This window comes from Agelaius tricolor, unplaced genomic scaffold (genome assembly GCF_023055355.1).
Source record: "Agelaius tricolor isolate 1412-34295 unplaced genomic scaffold, bAgeTri1.0.p SCAF_24, whole genome shotgun sequence".
Taxonomy (NCBI): Eukaryota; Metazoa; Chordata; class Aves; order Passeriformes; family Icteridae; genus Agelaius; species Agelaius tricolor.
In genome coordinates this window covers 6,036,495-6,055,075 of record NW_027269284.1, presented here as the reverse complement: position 1 = coordinate 6,055,075, position 18,581 = coordinate 6,036,495, and the positions used below count along the sequence as shown (strand labels likewise).

Below are 18,581 nucleotides of genomic sequence, written 5' to 3'. Positions count from 1 at the left end.
TCATTTATTCCTGTATAAACACTTCACTGCTTCTGTCCACCCCTCTTACAACAACTTCAAAGCCCAATTTTTTGAAGGGAGTGAACCTTTAATCTCTAATAAGTCACATCTATAAATCTGTTTGAACAAGTCTACACTCCCACTCTTATCTCCCTCCCAAAGTAATTTATCAACTGAAAATTTGGCCTTGCCTGATTTTATAGTATTTCAAATAAACCCCATTTAAAAAATATCCCCTAATAACAACAAAAGGCATTTAAAATATTTTTTAAAATGTCAAATAAGATGCATCTTTCAAACAAGAAAGAACTGAGCACATCTTTCCTAGAACCTGGCTGAAAAGGACAAACATTTAAGGGGTGTGTAGCTAACAACAGTTCTTGACAAATAACAGTCACATCCAGGTTCCATTCTGGAACAAGCTGTTCACAAAGAGTATGGGAGAAAAAGAAAGGAGAAGGGAAAAAAAAGACCAGAATCCTCCTATATACACCTTGTGGAGATGTATGTGCTTGTAGAATACACAGAATTTTTCCTATACTTGTTAAGAGAACATCTCAACGAACACTTAGAAGTTTTATAGTGAACACAGAAATGTGAAAGTTAATCATTAAATCTATTTGAAGTTGAGAAGAATTACATCCTACTCAATTAGCTGTGCAAGGCTTTCACCATTACCTGACTGTGTTTATTTTTAAAAAACTTTCCCTTACTACTGGGAAAGTTTCTCTCCACATGAATGCTCTCAGGACACACACATATTTAGCTGTTTAGACAAGTGCTAAATAAAAATACAAAAGGGGGAAAAGTTTTTAAGAGCCACCCTACAATCCAGAATTTCTGTCTTTCCTTGTTTTGTAGAGCAGGTCAATATTAATTTCTGAAACACATGCCTGACATTTTTGTTTTATTTAACAGCAAAAAATATATCTAATATAGGAAACAAACTGGGCCCAATCCTTAGTTGGTCCAAGTTCAGGTCAGTGTAGCTTTAACCAGTCCAAGGATTTAGTCCATTAATCTACTTCCCCCTGCACCCAGTCCCCCAAAATTATTTAACAAGGTGTGTTTTCAGTTATGCTGTTTGGGACTTTTTTTTTGATATTTTAACCCTTTAAAAACAATTAATTCATTTTCTAATTTGTGTACCTGTGTTCTGTGAGCAGTGTATGAAGGTAATTTTTCTCAGATCTTTCACTGTTTAGGAGTAGCTGAGTAAATTAGTGCTAAGTTTTAGAATTTCCATCTCAGCCATATGTAAGATACAACCACATCCTTTCTTACATATGAACCATTATGTTACAACCCAAAATCCTACAAAAAATGCCTTTTGTTAAGAAAGACTTCTGGATAATTCATTTTATAATCATAATCTTGAGAAAGAGAAGAATCTTTCTTCTGAGTCCACAATATTTAGAGATGCATCTTTTGAGCCAAAACCCCCCAGATATTTTTCCTTAAACTAGTCAGGTTGAATAGAGAGCCCCAAATAGACCATTCCACAGCAAGTCCCACCAGCAAAGCCAATCCAGCAGAAGCTGGTAAGCCAAAAGATGGGAGTCTCTCAACTGAGAAAACAAAATAAGTATTACTTGACTTGGCTCCTGCTATGGACATTATTTCCTGTGGGACCCCCTTTGCTTGTTTTATTGGGGTACAGGAGGGAGCATTCATTGAGGTTTTTATAGTTAAAATGGTTTTCCAGTTACAGTTAAGATATACAGCCATTAACATGCAATCTTTTTTCCCCTACCCAAAGGTAAACTGTTTACTGAACATTGCCTAGATATTTTAACTGCATTCATTACAGCACCTCATGCATTTGTTAGGGGAGATGAAAGTCTCTAGGAGAGCTGGAAGCCCTATTCCCTTGTTAGCAGGCAAGTCGTTTCTCTACAGTTTTTGTAACACAGACTGGGTGAAGCTGTTTGTCTATGGATATTTTACTAAATCCTACCAACTACAGATCCAAACCCACCTGAAAAACAGCATGCATACTTCACCCTCATGCTGCCACTCTTTGGCTGATTGGTTGTAACAGTGTAGATGACTTGGGGAATGGTTTAATGGATTGTATGAATACACTTCTGGTACATACATGTCATTTATTGTATGTCAACTGAGAAGAATTACAGTTCCAAATATGCAGAGCTAAGACTATGATTAGCAAGTATCAAAAAGATACATCCTTCACTGCCTGTTTAACTCTACTGGGGTTGGAGCTATTTGCATCACAGAGAAATAGCAGTAAAACAGCCTGAAAACTAATTTGAGTTAAAAGAGGCTCTGCTCAGAAGACTGTCCAGTTCTAGATCAAACAGAGGATTAGGAAATTTGCTTCGATATAAAAGCTATGGCAACATGACAATATTGAGTTACATAATGTAACTAATGTAGTACACTTACATAAAAATCTGTAGAAGAAAATACAGAACACACTGGCATTTTACTTTGCCTCTAAGAGAAGGTTACAATTCTAAAACGTTGTTGGTAAATACATTAAAAACCACAATAATATCTCGACGTCCCCAAAGCAGACGTTGGTGTTACAATAAATGATTTGCAATGCACACGGTAACAGATTCACAGAGGCCAAAACTGGAACTTGTCTAGAGCACCAACGTTAGAGAATTCGCCTTTGAGTTTTGCTTTCTTTTTTTTTTTTAAAACAAGATTCACACCTGATAATTTCTGTCATTAAATGGCTGTGTGCAAACACCACTTTTTTTTTACCTCATTCTCAGTTAAGGAAGCTGAAGGAGATGAACTCTTGCTAAAAGCAAGAGTTGAAGATTCTGCTGCTGAAGCCCGATTTCGCTTCTTCAGAGGTTTACATGCATCAGACAGATTTTTCGTTGCTGTAAAATAATTTTGGTTTACAAAGTGAAGTTTGGAACTTTAAAATGTTATCTCCCTGAAGCCATTTAAAATACTCCTTCAGATACAGGAAGGAATTATTTAGGTAAGTCTTCTGGGCACCTACATAGGACTGAGTGAACATGAAGCTTCTGAAGCCATGTATTTTGGCTTGATTTTAAAAATAAAGGTCTCCATTAATCAAATATGTGCTATATGTTTTCCCAAATTTTTATAGTCTCATTTCTATTAAAATCAAAGTATCTTGTGATTTAAGACCTCTTTAAAGCAGAGGTAGCAGTTATATGAAAAGGCCTACATGAGCTCATCACAATCTGAGTACCACTAACACTTTGTTAAGAGAAAATTTATATACAGGAGCCAAGTACCACACATTAGCTATGGCACATCACCACTTCTACACCGTGCAGGACTTGCTGAAGCTCTCTTGTCTTTGGCAAATCACTGTAACACCTGCAGAGACATGCTCTGGTAGCAGTTACCTTCAACTTGAGCATCATTAACAAGTCTGACTTTGGTGTTTCCATCCAAGGTTCTACAGAATTCCCTCTCATGCTCCACACTGCCTCCCATCAAGCACCATGCCAAAGGACTAAAACCCAAAGCACCTGATGACACTGATGGCCACTGCACTTGTTTTACTGGGCCAGTGCAGGGGGCAAAGGGGAGCAGCAGGGTTTGTCCACCTGCTCACCAAGACCTTGGGGCACCAGCTTTAATCTGGTGCCATCCCACAGGGAACTTGTGAACTGCTGCTCTCAGTCAGCAATGCACAATTTCAGTCCAGGATCCAGCTGCAGGAGGGCAGTGAAGGAACAGGGCTCCCCCCCAGCTGTGGCACAACTGCAACTGCTCGCTGAGTCAGCGGAATTTAGCCGCTGGCATTTTAAAAGTATTTAATTGAAAAAGTTACATTAAAACTTATTCTGACCACATTACCTGACTGGTTCTTTTGTGAAGAGGAGGTTTCTGTGACCTTAGAAGAGTTTGTTTTTGCTGTTTTGTCATTGCTTGTCTCCCTCTGTCACAAAAAAAAATATGAAAAAATAAAAAACCTCCTAATTTATGAGTGGTTGGATACAACTGGCAATTAGTTCTGGATTTATGTTATTAAAAAGAAAGTGTCTTTACAAATATCTGAATGGTACTGTAGTTAAACTAGCCCCACTTAAGTGAATTTTAAAACTCATTTACAGCACAGGGTACAAACCCATAAACAAATGAGAAATATTAAAGAACACAGTACTTCAGCATCCCACTTATCCATCCCAAATTCAGCATATCAAAAGGGGGAGTGCTAAACACAAAACTTGTAAATTATCTTTACTATTCTTTGTACAAACTGGTCAAATTAAGACCTTTACTTATTAAAGGTAAATTGCAGAAATAGTATAGAAATTTGAGAGTAAACCCTGTGCAGAAATCTAAGTCTCAGAGAGGCTTGTTTCCAACTCCACAACTTATAGCAGTGCCATTTTAAAAATTACTATGGTTAAGATTGTTTCAGCATTTCCAAAATAAAACCACTATTTTCAAGGGAGAATGAACAGCACCTAAATTTGCTCCAGATTGAGAATTCATGATTCAAAGTTTAGGCCAAAAACAGGGGAAGTTTTCGTCAAATCTTTGTCAAAATGAAGACATTGCTCCTTACACATGCCACTATTTTTTTTTTTTCATTTCTTATGTTACAAATTCATTCAAATCACTAAAACTGTAGCCTAGAATACTTAACCCTGTCATGCCCACCTGATTAATAAGCACAACTCTATTGAACAGAAAGCTTTGCACACATTTCCAATGCTTTACATGTTTTTTCACATTCTTCCTCTGACCATCAGTTTTACCAAAGAAAGATGTGCAGCTGAACACCTCAAAGGCCAGGGAAATTATTTCCTTTGTAAAAATAAACACAAATGGCTACAGATGTGCCATGCTGTGCTTTTACTGAGCTCTGAGCTGCCCTACCACCAATGCCAGCAGAGGCTCCCAGGATGGGTTTGCTAAGATTATTGTTACACTTCTGGGCAAAAATGAAAGAAAAGAGGGTGTCAAGAGATGGTGCCAGACTCTTTTCTGTGGTGCCCAGAGACAAGACAAGGAGTAATGGCCATAAACTAAACCACACAAAGTTCCACCTCAGCATGAGGGAGATTTCTTTACTTTGGGGTGGCAGAGCATTGGAACAGTTGCCCACAGAGGTCGTGGAGTCTCCATCTCTGGAGACATTCCAAACCCACCTGGACACATTCCTGTGTAACCTGCTCTAGATGACCCTGTCTTGGCAGGGGAATTGGACTGGATGATTTCCAGAGGCCCCTTCCAATCCTAAGGATTCTGTGATTCTGTGAAAATGTACAGGATAGTTCATTCTTAAATTTAAAGCACACTTTACAGAACCCCCATTTTGTTAATGTGCATTTTATATATATCATATCAAAGCAACAATGAACAAATTAGTTTTTCAAAACCTCCATATGGGCACTTATGGCTTGTTTACTTTATGTGAAAACATTCTGAATTTGTAAATAAGAATTAAGGACAAAGGGAGAATACAACCCACAATGCTGTGCAAGTAAAATGTCATGAAATCAAAGCTCCTCCTATCCAAAATGATTGTACCTAAAGCCTGCAGGTAAACTGGGAATAGCAGAAAGAAGGTGTATGGTTAGTGTTAGCTTTTCTGAATCATTACACAGATATTTTCCCTGTCATTCCCTGAATGTTCTACTAAGCAGCAGCATATACAGCTGGAATTGTGAAGGCAGGAAAAAGACTAAGAGAGAATTCCTAAAACAAACTGTAAACCAGATCTGACCTTTCTGTGGAGCACAAGCCTACTATATGCATTTAGAGTTTCCAAACCACCTAATATTTACACACATCAAACCCCTTGTAAGCAGTTCTGATAAACTGACCAGAGAGAGAACAACATTTTTAAAATGCACATTATAAAGTCAGTGCTATTCATAGCCATTAGTGCTATGAATATTATGGGAATCATTAATCTCATTTAGTGATTTATTTTCCTGCTGGTATATTCACATGTGTGTCACAGCACCAAAGATACCAGAACCTCTCATGCATGAACTATACTGCAGCCACCTTTCATCCTACTTCTGAGAATGTAGGCTGATTGTAGGGTACAAATGCTGGTGGGACATAAAAGTACCTTTAGAACAGTAAAATCAAGGACTTTATAGGAGGAATTAATTATAATAAGTGAACTTCATTATTCCATGCACACATCTAGTGTATTATAGTATATTCAAATAAATTAGACAAGTTTAAAAAGATATGAAAAACTGCTCCTAGAAAGTCACATGAATATGCAAAGACTAACCCATTCCAGCAAGAAGTGCAAAAACCAGTTTTGGCCCTTCTTTCTCCAGAGGTAACAACATTAAGTATTATCTCTGTCCCTTGTTAATCAGCTCATTAAGCCTATCTGAAATTCTTTTTTTTTTATATTAAACTCTAAGACAAAAAGTTGTCTTAATAGCTACAATATCAACAGCAGTAGCAAAATAACCAGCCCACCAAACAAACTGACACCTACAAATAAGACCTCCACAACTCATTAAAAAATAAATATACTACCCTTCCTTCTAATAGGCTGTTTCATTTGATTGCTGTACACCACTGAAGTTCTGAGCTGAGGTCTGTGGTACTCACACTACAGTATGATACTGCAATAAAACACCTGAGCACATGTGTGAGCTAAGCTTTCCACACAAGTCAAACCCATGAAATTCACTGCTCTACATGCATCACTAAATAAACCTGTGCCTGAGGCTCCACAAGGTTTGTGCTATGTCTGCATGCACAGTGACCTATGTAAGGAAAATTCTCATTCTCACAAGCAAGCTAGCCAGAAAAGGAGCCTGAAATTTGTATGAGAAATATACTTTACTGCAGAAATATAAATTTACTGCAGTCTCCTAGCCCAAGAGAAGGGCAGCATGCCACTCTAAAGTGTCCTATAGCCTTCCTGTTTGTGAAAAGTAGTTTTTCTGTTTTGCTTTACTTGCTTTCCTCTCTTCTGACTTTTGTCTAAAGTAACTATTGGCTAAAGATATTTCTTTCACATTCTGTTAAAGCTAACTCCAAATCAGGAGGAAAGAAAAGGAACTACAGAGCATAACACCAGAGAGAGGCCATGCCTCCCTCTGCCCATTCCTTTGGGAAACAGTTTCAGTAGCAAGTGCAACTTGTCATACCTCCATCATCAGAACCAAAGGGAAAATCCCCCAGTGGTAAGCTCACATGGATCTCTGAATATTGACAACAGTTTGGTATGATATATGGACATTTCTTTTTTAATCCTGAAAATGGAAATGCTGACAAACTTAACTACAGCAATGTGACTGGTGCTGCTATAAATCAACCCCAACAAACCAAGGACATAATTACCTTCCGATTATTCTGTTTATCCATCCTGAGTCTTTTCCTAGGTGCTTCCTGAACTTCAAAATCTTCTGTAGGCTCCTTTGTCCTCTTTTTTTGGTTTCTTTTATTTCCATGTAAATTACCTTGGGATGGGGGATGGGGGAAACTCACATGAAAAATAATCTAAAACCCACTTTGAAATTATTTGAACTGATCTAGTTATTTAAGGTACTTTTCTTTCAGTCATTATTTTTAAAACATGGTTAAACATTAACACAGTTTGATGACCTCTTAATGCTTAAGGTCTGGTTTCTGGTGCTAAAAACTAAGTCTGGAAAAAAATCTAAATCAACTGCTTCATACTCAAATTATTTTACAAAGATGAGTCTACCTATTCAAGTACTAGTTTAAGATCTGAATGTTACTGCCCAACATTTATTTCATATCATCCGACTGTATGTCATTGAGCTGTACAGCTTTTCACTCTCCTGCCACTTTGTAAAAGTGTCTTACTACTAAAATTACTTCCTAAGTCTCCTCTTTAAGCCTACTTTAACTGGTGACATCTATTAAGGGACCTCTGAAAAAGATAAGATATCACCAACTGTACAGATTAATTCTCTTTCTGGTATGGCAATTCCAGACTCTAACAACCTGACTGTATTTTACACGAGACCATAAAATCCCTTCCTTTATGAACCTGAATCCTATGAACAGAACCACATTGGCCATTTTAGACCACAAAGTTATTTATGTATTTAGATGGTTGTTCACTGTAAAGTTCAAGCAGCTGCTAAATACCAAAGGTCAGTGAGTAATCTACATACCCCTGCCACAGGTTCTACTATTGTCTGCACCTCAAAAAGATAGATGAGGGTTTGGGAAGTGGTCTGTTTCATCAAGATGAAATGACAACATAATTAGACTCTCCAGTGCTCTCTAGTTTATGAAGCTACAGAGCATTATTAGTATGAAAATTGCAAGCTCCAGGGGCACAAATATGTAAACTGAAAATTGCCCTACAGCTACAAGCATTCTATTCCAGTGGGAACAAATGTCTGTAAATATTAAAAATATAGCAACTTGAAAATATGGATCATTTGCAAATAAAGTTCTTATCTAAACAATCTAGGACATATTCTATGATCCAACTGAATCCACAAAGCAGACTGAAATGGCTCCAGGAGAACCTGCTACTTACAAAAAGCCAGCAAAAGAAATCCCACAACATTCTTCCAAGTTTAAGGTAAGAGGATTTGAGATGGGGAACAAGTGAACTGACATATTTTCATCTGTAGGTAACTATAAATGTACACAATATATGTACTAGAACCACCTGGTACAGGTACAATTTCAATTACATTTCTTGCAATATGACACTGAGGAATGTGAACAAAATTCAGCACTACAGTGTTAAGATATTTAATTTGGGATCCATTAAAGTTCTAACGTCAAGGAAGACAACATCTGAGATAAAGAGATTATGATACGTGGGCGATTACATAAAAAAATACACTCAACAGCTACTTATAATGATGAGCTATTTGCACAGAACACAAATTTCAATTACTTCTGGATCTTGATCTCCTTTTAGGTGAGTCTTGAAACACTTTACGTTTGGCCTCTCCAATATTCTTCAATGATGAACCTTGAGAGATACAGAACGTGTTTTTTTTTTAAACTGATATCCAAATATTTAACACTTAAAATTTTAAGTTAAAAACTTTTCAATTTTCCACAAAATGGTGTTATTTCACACACACACACACAGAGTTAACAAAACTGACTGCCATTTTTATACAAATTTTTCCAAGTCTCACAAACTTTCAAACACTCCCTCTCATTCTTGTCATTGCCCAAAGCAGCACCTGTTGGCTTCTAATACTTCCATATAAATCTTCTTACAGTGCTGTAAAGCTATTTAAATTTCAAAAATTATAGCTAGTTAAATTTGATAAAGTTCATGCAAATGGCAAACTATCTTCTTCCTCCTCCTTTCTCAAATAAGCAACTCCAAACCCCCTCAAATATTTTGGAAAACAATCGAGACTTTTCATCAAAAACAAACACCAGAAAAAAACAACAAAAATACAAGGAGAAAAAAAATAAAGTATTTGCAAACTTGCACAAAGTCCTAAAAACTTTGAGTAGCACATTAAAATGCCAAATAGTTGAAGGGTACAGAATAAAGTCTGGAATAGTTCTTCCTGAGTTGATGATGATGTGAAGTAATACACTTTAGGCATATATGAAGAAAAGGTGTAGCACTGATTAAATTTTTTAAACTGTTTCTAACTGTTCTATAAAAAACAACATCTCAAATTTTACTAGCAGTTAACACTTCATCTTCCCTTCCCACCATCCACTTGGAACAAGCAGTGGATGCAATGGCAGCTGCTTATGGGCAGAAGAAGAATGAGAAATCAGCAATGTCTAAACAGCAGAAGGTTTACATATAACAACTTTTCAGAACAATGAGCAAGAAATGTAGACTTCATGGGTTGCGTTTATTGTAACCATTGGCATTCCTTTGCTATTGGCACAAACACCAAGAATTAAAACTGGAAAACAGTGAAAGCTGTTTTCCCTACAGGGTCTCAAATATGTGCTTAGTTTAATGCCACTATGTATATCAAATTTAGTTAGAGTACACTAGCACAGTTTTACGTTTACCAGAGTCTTCTTCAGATTTGGGAGAGGTCACTATGGCAAACTTTGTGTTATAGCGAGCTTTCTGTTTTTCACTAAGCATGTTCCACTGCGATTCGAGCAGCTCTTCAATCTCCTCACTTGAAGCATCTGGATGTTCAGCAACCACCTATACATGCAGAAATAGGGTTGAATTAAAAAAAAGTGACCATTGGAAAGAATGGTGTACACACTTCCATCACTTTGGAAAACTGGATACAAGCAACATCTAATATTTCTGCTGTAGACAGAACTAGAATAAAGCCTACTGTATCCAGTTTTGCTTTAAATAACCACTTCTCTGTCTGTCTTTAAAAAAAAAATCAACTAGCTTATTCAGAAATATTAAGAATACTAATTTTGGAAGTATCTATTTGCCTTTTGCCACTCAAAAACTGGAGTAAGTGGAGTAAGTATAAATCTTGTCCTGTGGTCATTAAAAAAAAAGGGTATTGTTTCTCAATGAAGTTTAAAGATAGATCCATAAATGACAGGCAAGCAATACTGGAATATACATTTGCCTAGAAAGAAATCCATCAATTCAGAGCAAAACTCATTAATCATAGAACTCAGTACACCTAACTCAGCAGAGAGATTTACATAAGTTAGCATCTGATGCAAGATTTCCCTGTATTGATTCATCATTTTTGTATTATGCATATGAGCACTAGGAATGCACAAGCTGTGCATCTTTTTTAATGTTATAAGCAGGACACATAATATCCATCAACATGGAGTTTAATAGAGTTTCTAGAAGTATACTCAACAAAAAAACAAAACGAAACACCAATACTAAAAAAAAGGAAAAAAAATCCTCCCAAACTCCTTCAGTATACCCCTACTTCTACTTAAGGAAAATCAGATTTGATTAATCATACAAATAAAAAACTCTATGGTTGTGCAGAAATGAAACAGTAAGTTTAAAAACAATCCTTCTCCTCTCATTACCCAGCATTCCCCAAAACCCCATCTGAGTGATGCAACTGATACCCCAAAAACACAGAGCAAATTAAAACTAAGCCAAGAAAGCCAATTGTTCAAAGAGTAACACCATTCAAAGAACAGAAATACAATTTTTCTGATAAGGTGAAATTATTTAACCTAATTTCTTATAATTTAGGGTCCTAAAACTACATTTCCTGTTACCAAACAGGATGCAAGTGTGACTGTTGCTTTTCCAAGTGTTAAAATAGTTGCAGTACCTTCCTTCTATTGGTCAGGGTCTAGTATGGAAACCCATGCATTAATTTTTCTCCTAGTAGAGTACTAAGAATTGTCCTGTTTCTATCTGGCATAATCCATCTGCATAAGACTTGAGGAGTACAACTACCTTTGAAAGCCTCTACTCAATTTTGATTAAAATCCAACAACTGGATTCACAATATTGAAAGGGAGGAACATAAACCCACAAGATACCCCCTTCCACAAATCTCACTTCTTCAGAACATGAAATTAGCATCAATTTTGACTGTTGTCACAAATGTACAGGTCATTGTGCTCAATGAGGGCACAGAGAAGAAATAACTAGATTTACTTAGAGAAATGAGATACACGTTAACATTACCTCCAGTCTCAACAAAATAAGAATAAAAGTAACTTTCAGCTGCCTAGCAGCACTGTGAAATGACAAGGAAAAGACACTCAAAATTCTTAATGGTGAAGGGACCCTTTCAAATAAGGCCTCCAAGGAAAATGCTCAGTAGTCTTCTCCAAAATCTCCATATTAGTGAAATTATTCCTTAATTTTCCTCACAGGAGACTCAAGGCCCAAATCAATTAATGTAAACAGTGTAGCTCTCTGCCTCTCACTTGAATGATACCTTTATCTTCAGTCAGACACTTCCTTCCAATGCTTACTAGTCTTGTATTTTTCACAGGGGAAGCACACAATACAATAGCACAAAATACATCTTTACTCCTTTGGTAACAGCACAAAATACTTAATGCACCACTAAAACCACAAAAGTGCTCCAAGCTTTCAGCACCTCCCTCAGGGATGTGGGAAGTGTGTTTCTTAAATCATTACAAACATTCTCCAGCAGTTAAATAATAATAATAAAATCAAACCCAAATATGAATCTCACTACCACACAGAGCCAAGCTAGACTCCAAGCAAGACACAGCAGAAATGCCTCTACTTTTAAGAGAGCTTGGTATTTTTAGAGGCCCCACAAGAGGAGTCTTCAGCCATCCCTTTCACTTCCATCCCTTCCCAAGACTGGGGACAGAGAGCCTCTTCTGGGTCTGTAATGTTCCTTTTTTCTCAGTTTCTACATGCAAATACTAAGAAAGTCATGCACTAAACTCTCCAATGCCACCAGTACAAGCAGCTCAAAACCAGGTTTGTTTTTTAGCCAACATTCTCACTCTTTCTACTGCATCAGAACATCTACAACACAACACAACAAACTCTTGGTGGAAGTCATGCAAGGTGAACCAGATAAGCCTAACAGAAGGGGACACTCCAAATCTTAGGTTAGAATCTCCACCTTCCACCAATGGCATGAACCTGCCAGTTTAAAAGCAACATGAAAGGCAAAAATGCATAAATATCTAAGTTGGTGTTTCCTCACTTTGCCAATCAAATTCCAATCATGACAAAGGGAAGACAGGTTCTGATGATCAGTCAGAGGTATCTGCAGCTTTCACAACCTAGTTCTGTTCTACCCACAGAAGTGTTTCTGTACCTGTTAGAATGCATCACACATTCAGGCAGATTTGGGTTTTCATGACAGATCTTATTAAAAGGTATTCTAGGCAGAAATGGGAGGATGTCCTCTCTCTAAAAATACGTAATATTTTTAAACTTATTTCCTTCTACTTAAACTTTGTGCAACATTAGCCACTATCATCAGTGAGAATTTCAAGTTTAAGAAAGCTTTTCAATTTCTTGAAATGACACTGAAGAAAAAGTGTTTCCTCAATTTCATATTTTCTAATAGTCTTCATATTTTCCATCTATTAATTTGAGAATTACAGTATAACCACAGTAGGGAACGAAGCCTGATAACTGGCACAGAAAATAGAAATACCAGAGACTCAGCACATCTCTTCTCTGCAAAGGTGTGTTTGGCTAGGAGTCCATAAAGCCAGCCATCATAATCTCATTTCTTCCAGAGAAGCAATTGTATGTCCCTCAATACTGCCAAAGACTTCTTGCTACGTACATTGAAGGCCAAGGTAATTCCCTCTTGCAATGTCACTTACAGAAGAACTGTGAATAGAACTCATGTGTCTCCAACATGAGACAGATGATTTACCCACACAGCTTTTCAAAAATAATGTGTCAAAATCTGCATTTAATGGTCTGGCTACAAAACCCTTTCCTTTCTAGAGCCAGCAAACTACAATGCCAGTGCTTTTCTCAACTCAACCAAAGCCACTAAAAGTAACACTGCTCATTTTCATTCTCAGTATCACCTTAAGTAATATTTCATTCTCAATATCACCTTAAGATCCCAAGTTGAACCACAATTAACTGACTTCCATCCAACAGAATCTGCTTTCCAATATTTCTTTATAAAGTTTGCATCTATTAATTCTTTTCTAATACAAGTATGCTAATGAAGTCAACCATTCAGTAGCTAAAGAGTATGACAAAGTCAGCACTAACTTCCTGATCCTTCTGTGAACAGTACGTAATAGTACAAGAAAAAATAAGATATCACTCTAGCTTCAGATCATGGAACAGTACTGTAAATGGTTGTAAGGAAGAAAAATGGCAAGTCCTGATTTTAAAGTTATGAGCTACGCCAGCAGTAGTGCTTTTTACACATTTAAGTCTTCCTTAAAAAAAGTTGATAATAAGATATTATTTCATTTATTCCACCTTGTATTGGAGTGTAAGTGCCTCAAGAGGACCTAGTTTCTGTCCCAGAGGATTGCACACACTGAGAGTGATTTTTACAAGCTTTGGTAAGCAGCTTCTTTTGAAGCTCAGCAAAAAATTCTCTGGATAAGTAAATTAAGTTTTGAGGTGTTCAAAGATAAGGGAACACACAGAATCAACAGAATCAACTGACCCATGTCCTCAGTAAGAATGTAAAAGCTATCTACAAGCAGATTGCCATGAACAGCATAATCTTAGTTGTATTTGCCTGAGTATATACATATGCATATGTATTGTATTGTACATACATTAAAGACAAAATATGGCTGATGCAAAGGACTATTGGTTTATGTGGGAAGATACTAACACAACTTTTGCTTGAAATACAAAAGCAGTTATCACCATCTTGTTTACATTGCTCACTTACATTCCCTTCTTTCTCTATTTCTGTCTAGAACAAGATTTGATGCAGGCATACCTTGTCAAACCCAGAATATTACGGATTGTGCAGTAATAACTAATTTTTTTTTACTAAAGGAAAGTAGTTTCTTCAAGTACAGAAATGAGAAGAGGCAATCAACAATAATAACAGCTAAAAGAGACTAACCTCATCTCTGTACTTCTGACAAAAGACCAAAAACTGAGATACTGCATCGCCCTTTCTGCTTCGTGGAGTAGACGCTGGAGTTTTCTTTCTATTGAGAGGGGAGCCAATCCCTCTTTTGGATTCTGCCTGTTCAGATGACTTTTGAGGAGTAGTATTCTTATCCTCCAACTGACTGCTCTCTTGCACATCATCAGCAGCAGAGAGTTTTGATGTCCTTCTCCTCCTTTTACTAGGAATGCCAGACTCCTTCATTGATTTCAGATTTGGAGTGGTTTCTTCATGTGAGTAGGATGACTCATCCATCTCCTCCAAGGGTTCCACAGCAATGCCAACCTCCTTTGCCACTCGAGGGTTGAGGTGGGGTCTGTCCCTGACATAGATGAAGGTGTACTTGGCCTTGCGCTCCTCCACCGTCATGGCCACAGCCTCACTGGCCTGCTGCACACCCATCTCCCACTGCGGCCGCAGCTTCCCCGACACCGGCTTCAGCATCTGCAACAGGAGACAGCCCTGTGAGCAATCTGCCCACCTGTGACTGCAAAGTGCTGACATGAACATCAAACAACCCCAAGAGACTAACTGCCATGCAGGTCTGTAATTCAGAGCTCAAACGGAGCTGTATTGGACACTACTGATACCACAGATGAATCCATGACAAAGCAGAAGAGTACTGATGTTTACTGAGTAACAAACAGTGGTAAATCACCCCATCCTTTGCATCTATAAATGAAATGTAAGACTCCTGTAAAACAAGCTGTCTTTAAGCTTTTTATAATACCTATTTATATCTGTACATCTCTGTAATGCTAAAATAAAAAGCTCCAAATCTTGCCTGATTTGGTAACCTCTTACCTTTATTTTCTCTGCTTTAGTGAGGGCTTGTCTTGCACTCTCTTGGCATAATTGTTCAAACTGGTCTTTTTCTTTGAAGGGCACCAGGCTCTTCTCAAATATCCAGGCTCGCTCTGGGGCATCTCCAAAAAACTGAACGTGATATTGACGAAAACTCTTCTTCTGTCCTGAAAATTTCAAAAAAAACCCCACGTTTTTAAGATCTAGACTCTGGTAAGCCCCTGCAGACTTGAAGTCTGTAAGCTGCTACAGTTGCCATAACAAAAGCACAATAAAACTGGATAACCTTTCAAAAACACACTTAAATCAGCCTGAAAGTCTCTGAAAGATAATGTTATGAAGTCGGACCCAAAAGCTCAATAATTTGAGCTGGCAATTTTAATTTCCAGCAAGAACATGCTTGGCTAAATTAACTCGAGGTTACAATCACCTGTCAGTTTTCCATGTATATTAACTTTACATGTAGGTCTGGGTGTTTCTGAAAATGAATTTAGCATTCAATTCTCAAGGAACACTGAGAAAGTTCCACAGCTTGGAGAGCTTGTGCACTCAGCCTCCTCTCTACATCTCCTAAACTTTATCTTTTGATATTCTTTAACAGAGACACATACTTCATCTGGTTATAACCCTTGCAAGCAAAACTTCATATTAATCAAGATTTTTCAGGAATCAAAGAAATCATTAAAGGATTTGGCTGGCAGAAGGGAGACTGGACGGATAAGAGTACGATTCTGACATCTAAATAAGAAGCATTTTTTCTTCTAAAACTAAAAATATTCCCCTTTTCCCCCTAGAAAAACAGGAAGAACATTGTCTCACTGTGGCATGATACAGGCATACAACCTTTCCTTTCCAAAGGTCTCAGCTATTCTACAGAGAATGGGGAAGAAACCACTTCCAAAACTCATCAAAGGGTTCATAGTTAACAACGAATTTCTAAAAGGCAGAGGTAAGAGATCACACTTAAGATGTCCTCTAACACCTTGTTCATTAGAACTTGTAGGTTTGCTAAGTGTTCAAATTATGGTCTTGTTTAAAAATAGAAAAGGTTTTAAGTTGCCCTTCTGTGTTTGCAAATTCAATCCTGCTGGATCAAATATGCTTCCTACAGTACCTGTGGTTCCTCCAGTGTCACCACACCAGTTTGATCAGCACACAGACTGGACAGCAGACAAACTCAGGGAAGGATGGACACCCAGCAGGTACAAATAACAGCCACAATTCTGTTACAGGTGACTTCAAACTAGGTCTAGATTCCATTAGGAATTCCATTATTCATACACTGCATGTCTTCAGGCTTAGTCACCAAACAAATCTAGTTGATTGCTTCATACTCTATTTTTGGGGTTTCTAGAGTTAGAAAAGAACTTTCTTTTCATGTTGATTCAGCCAATAATGATGATTATTTTAATAGGGAATTAATCCTGTAAAATATGGCATCTGGAAGGGTAATATGAAATCAACATAATTAATGGTATGGGCAAAAATTTTAATATTTCCATGTAATGTTTTATAACAATTACAAACTTACACTATATATAAAAACATCTATGAGTACTACAAGAATTCTAATGACTCATCTGAGATCAGATATGAGAATCTAGAGGAAGGGCAGAGGGAAAGTCTTGGGATCATAACCATCACACATCCAATCAGTAGTCTAACATACGTTCCAGAGTGGTGTAGTCAGGAACAATTGCCTTGCACAGCAATTACTTTGTGCTCATCAAGAAAATGTTTAAGTAGTGACTACAGAGCTCTTATGACTTAATCTGTGTATTCTACCAGGATGCCCTGGCTGCATACAGAGATGCCACAGCCGAGGTTTCCAACCTCCTGTAAAGATCTGCCAAGAGCCCATTTGCCAAGCAGGCAGGCACTGTGCTCCTTTTGCACTGTAATGCTGCACAGCTGTAATTGCCTAATTAAGGAGATAAGTAATAGTGCCTGCCACTAGAGTCACAAACCTAGTGGTGAATCTTCAGGTATCCTCTGAGAGTTGAATTTGTACCAATGCTCCTGGATAAAATAATGACATTCACTTGTGGCCTCATTTCTCTTCACAGAGAAAAGCAAGGCACAACTTCCTAAGGATTTTCTGGGATTCATATTCTCTGAGCCTCAGAGAAAAACAAAACAATTCTTACCTAATTTACTGCTCCTATGTTTGGGAACAAGTGGAATGCATTGTGGAAGATTGTTTACCTGAAGGGAATTGGTGACTGGATTCTGGTGTGAGTGTTTTGATTCATTGACCAATTGAACCCATGTGTGTGTCAGGACTGTGGGCTGGCAGTCAGAGATTCTGGGCAGTTTTGTTGGGTTGAGTGCTTGTGCAGATTCAGTTTAGATGTAGTGTAATATAGTATAGAATAATATAGCATAATAAAGTAATTAATTAGGCTCTGATATCAATGGAGTTAGATGCATCATTTCTCCCCATCATCGGGGTTTGCCTTGATTTTCTGATATTCATTAATGGTTGTTACATAGGGAAACTTAATTTTTGGCCCACAGAATCCTGAAGCAACGAATTGTTGGCAGTTTGGGAGAGTGTTCTGGGAACCCACCACTTCCCTGGTACTTCTCTGTATCTGAGCATCTGTGGTTGACCACAGCCAGAGACAGGATATTCAGTGAGATGGAGCTTTAGCCAGACTCAGTGAACTTTCTTACACAAAAATGTACTTCCCAAAAGTTGAAAGTTATTAATTTTTATTAAGCCTAATCAGCTGGAATGATCAAATCAAGTAGCAACATCCAGAAATTCAGACTGCTTTATAAACACTTGATCCTAAGCCTAGAAATGACAAATACAGAGATGTAGCTCAGTGTTTCTAAAACTCCCTGATAAAAGATCTTTTCTTTTTGCAAGAAGAGACTTTTGATAGTGCCTAAACAATAAAGAGTAGGTGGAAGGTAAGACTGAAAATACCTACTGATAAAATACACACATCAGAATGTATTATTAGTCAGGATGGCTGTCAGACCCTGACTAAAAACTCTTAAAGGAAAAGGCAGGCCCAAACCCACTCCAGAGCAAATATGAGAAATGACCATCATTCCCATCACTTCAAAGAGAGGGAAATTAAAATTACAAAGTACATGGGCCCTTCTTTCTGCTCGTGCTCCACAGGCTGCATTCAGACTTTGGTACTGGGTTTTCCTGGGTCTGTTTCTATAGCTTCTGATAAAGATGCACCACAAAGATTCTGGATAATGAACATAAACCCTGCTCCTTTCAAGGAACAGAGCAATTGTTAGGAACAATTACACAGCTCTACTACTCTCAAAATCCATCTCTTTATGTCATAATAGACCTAATAATCCAAAGACTAA

At 37.5% G+C, this 18,581-nt stretch overlaps 1 protein-coding gene across 9 annotated transcripts in view; it reads right to left on the bottom strand.

The window, feature by feature from the left end:
• The window catches only part of NSD2 (nuclear receptor binding SET domain protein 2), a 100,139-nt gene that overhangs the window by 25,412 nt on the left and 56,146 nt on the right, over positions 1-18,581 (bottom strand). For 6 of the 9 annotated variants that reach the window (XM_071447259.1, XM_071447260.1, XM_071447258.1 and 3 more), the window contains 8 exons: positions 15,243-15,409; positions 14,391-14,882; positions 9,940-10,084; positions 8,837-8,914; positions 7,291-7,409; positions 5,118-5,222; positions 3,817-3,898; positions 2,734-2,858 (listed from right to left, as the gene is read on the bottom strand). In XM_071447259.1, the coding sequence (XP_071303360.1) occupies positions 2,734-2,858; positions 3,817-3,898; positions 5,118-5,222; positions 7,291-7,409; positions 8,837-8,914; positions 9,940-10,084; positions 14,391-14,882; positions 15,243-15,409 (1,313 nt within the window). Of the gene's footprint in view, positions 1-2,715; positions 3,899-5,117; positions 5,223-7,290; positions 7,410-8,836; positions 8,915-9,939; positions 10,085-14,390; positions 14,883-15,242; positions 15,410-18,581 lie in introns of those variants that run through there. The other 3 variants (XM_071447263.1, XM_071447266.1, XM_071447265.1) reach the window with 3 other exon arrangements.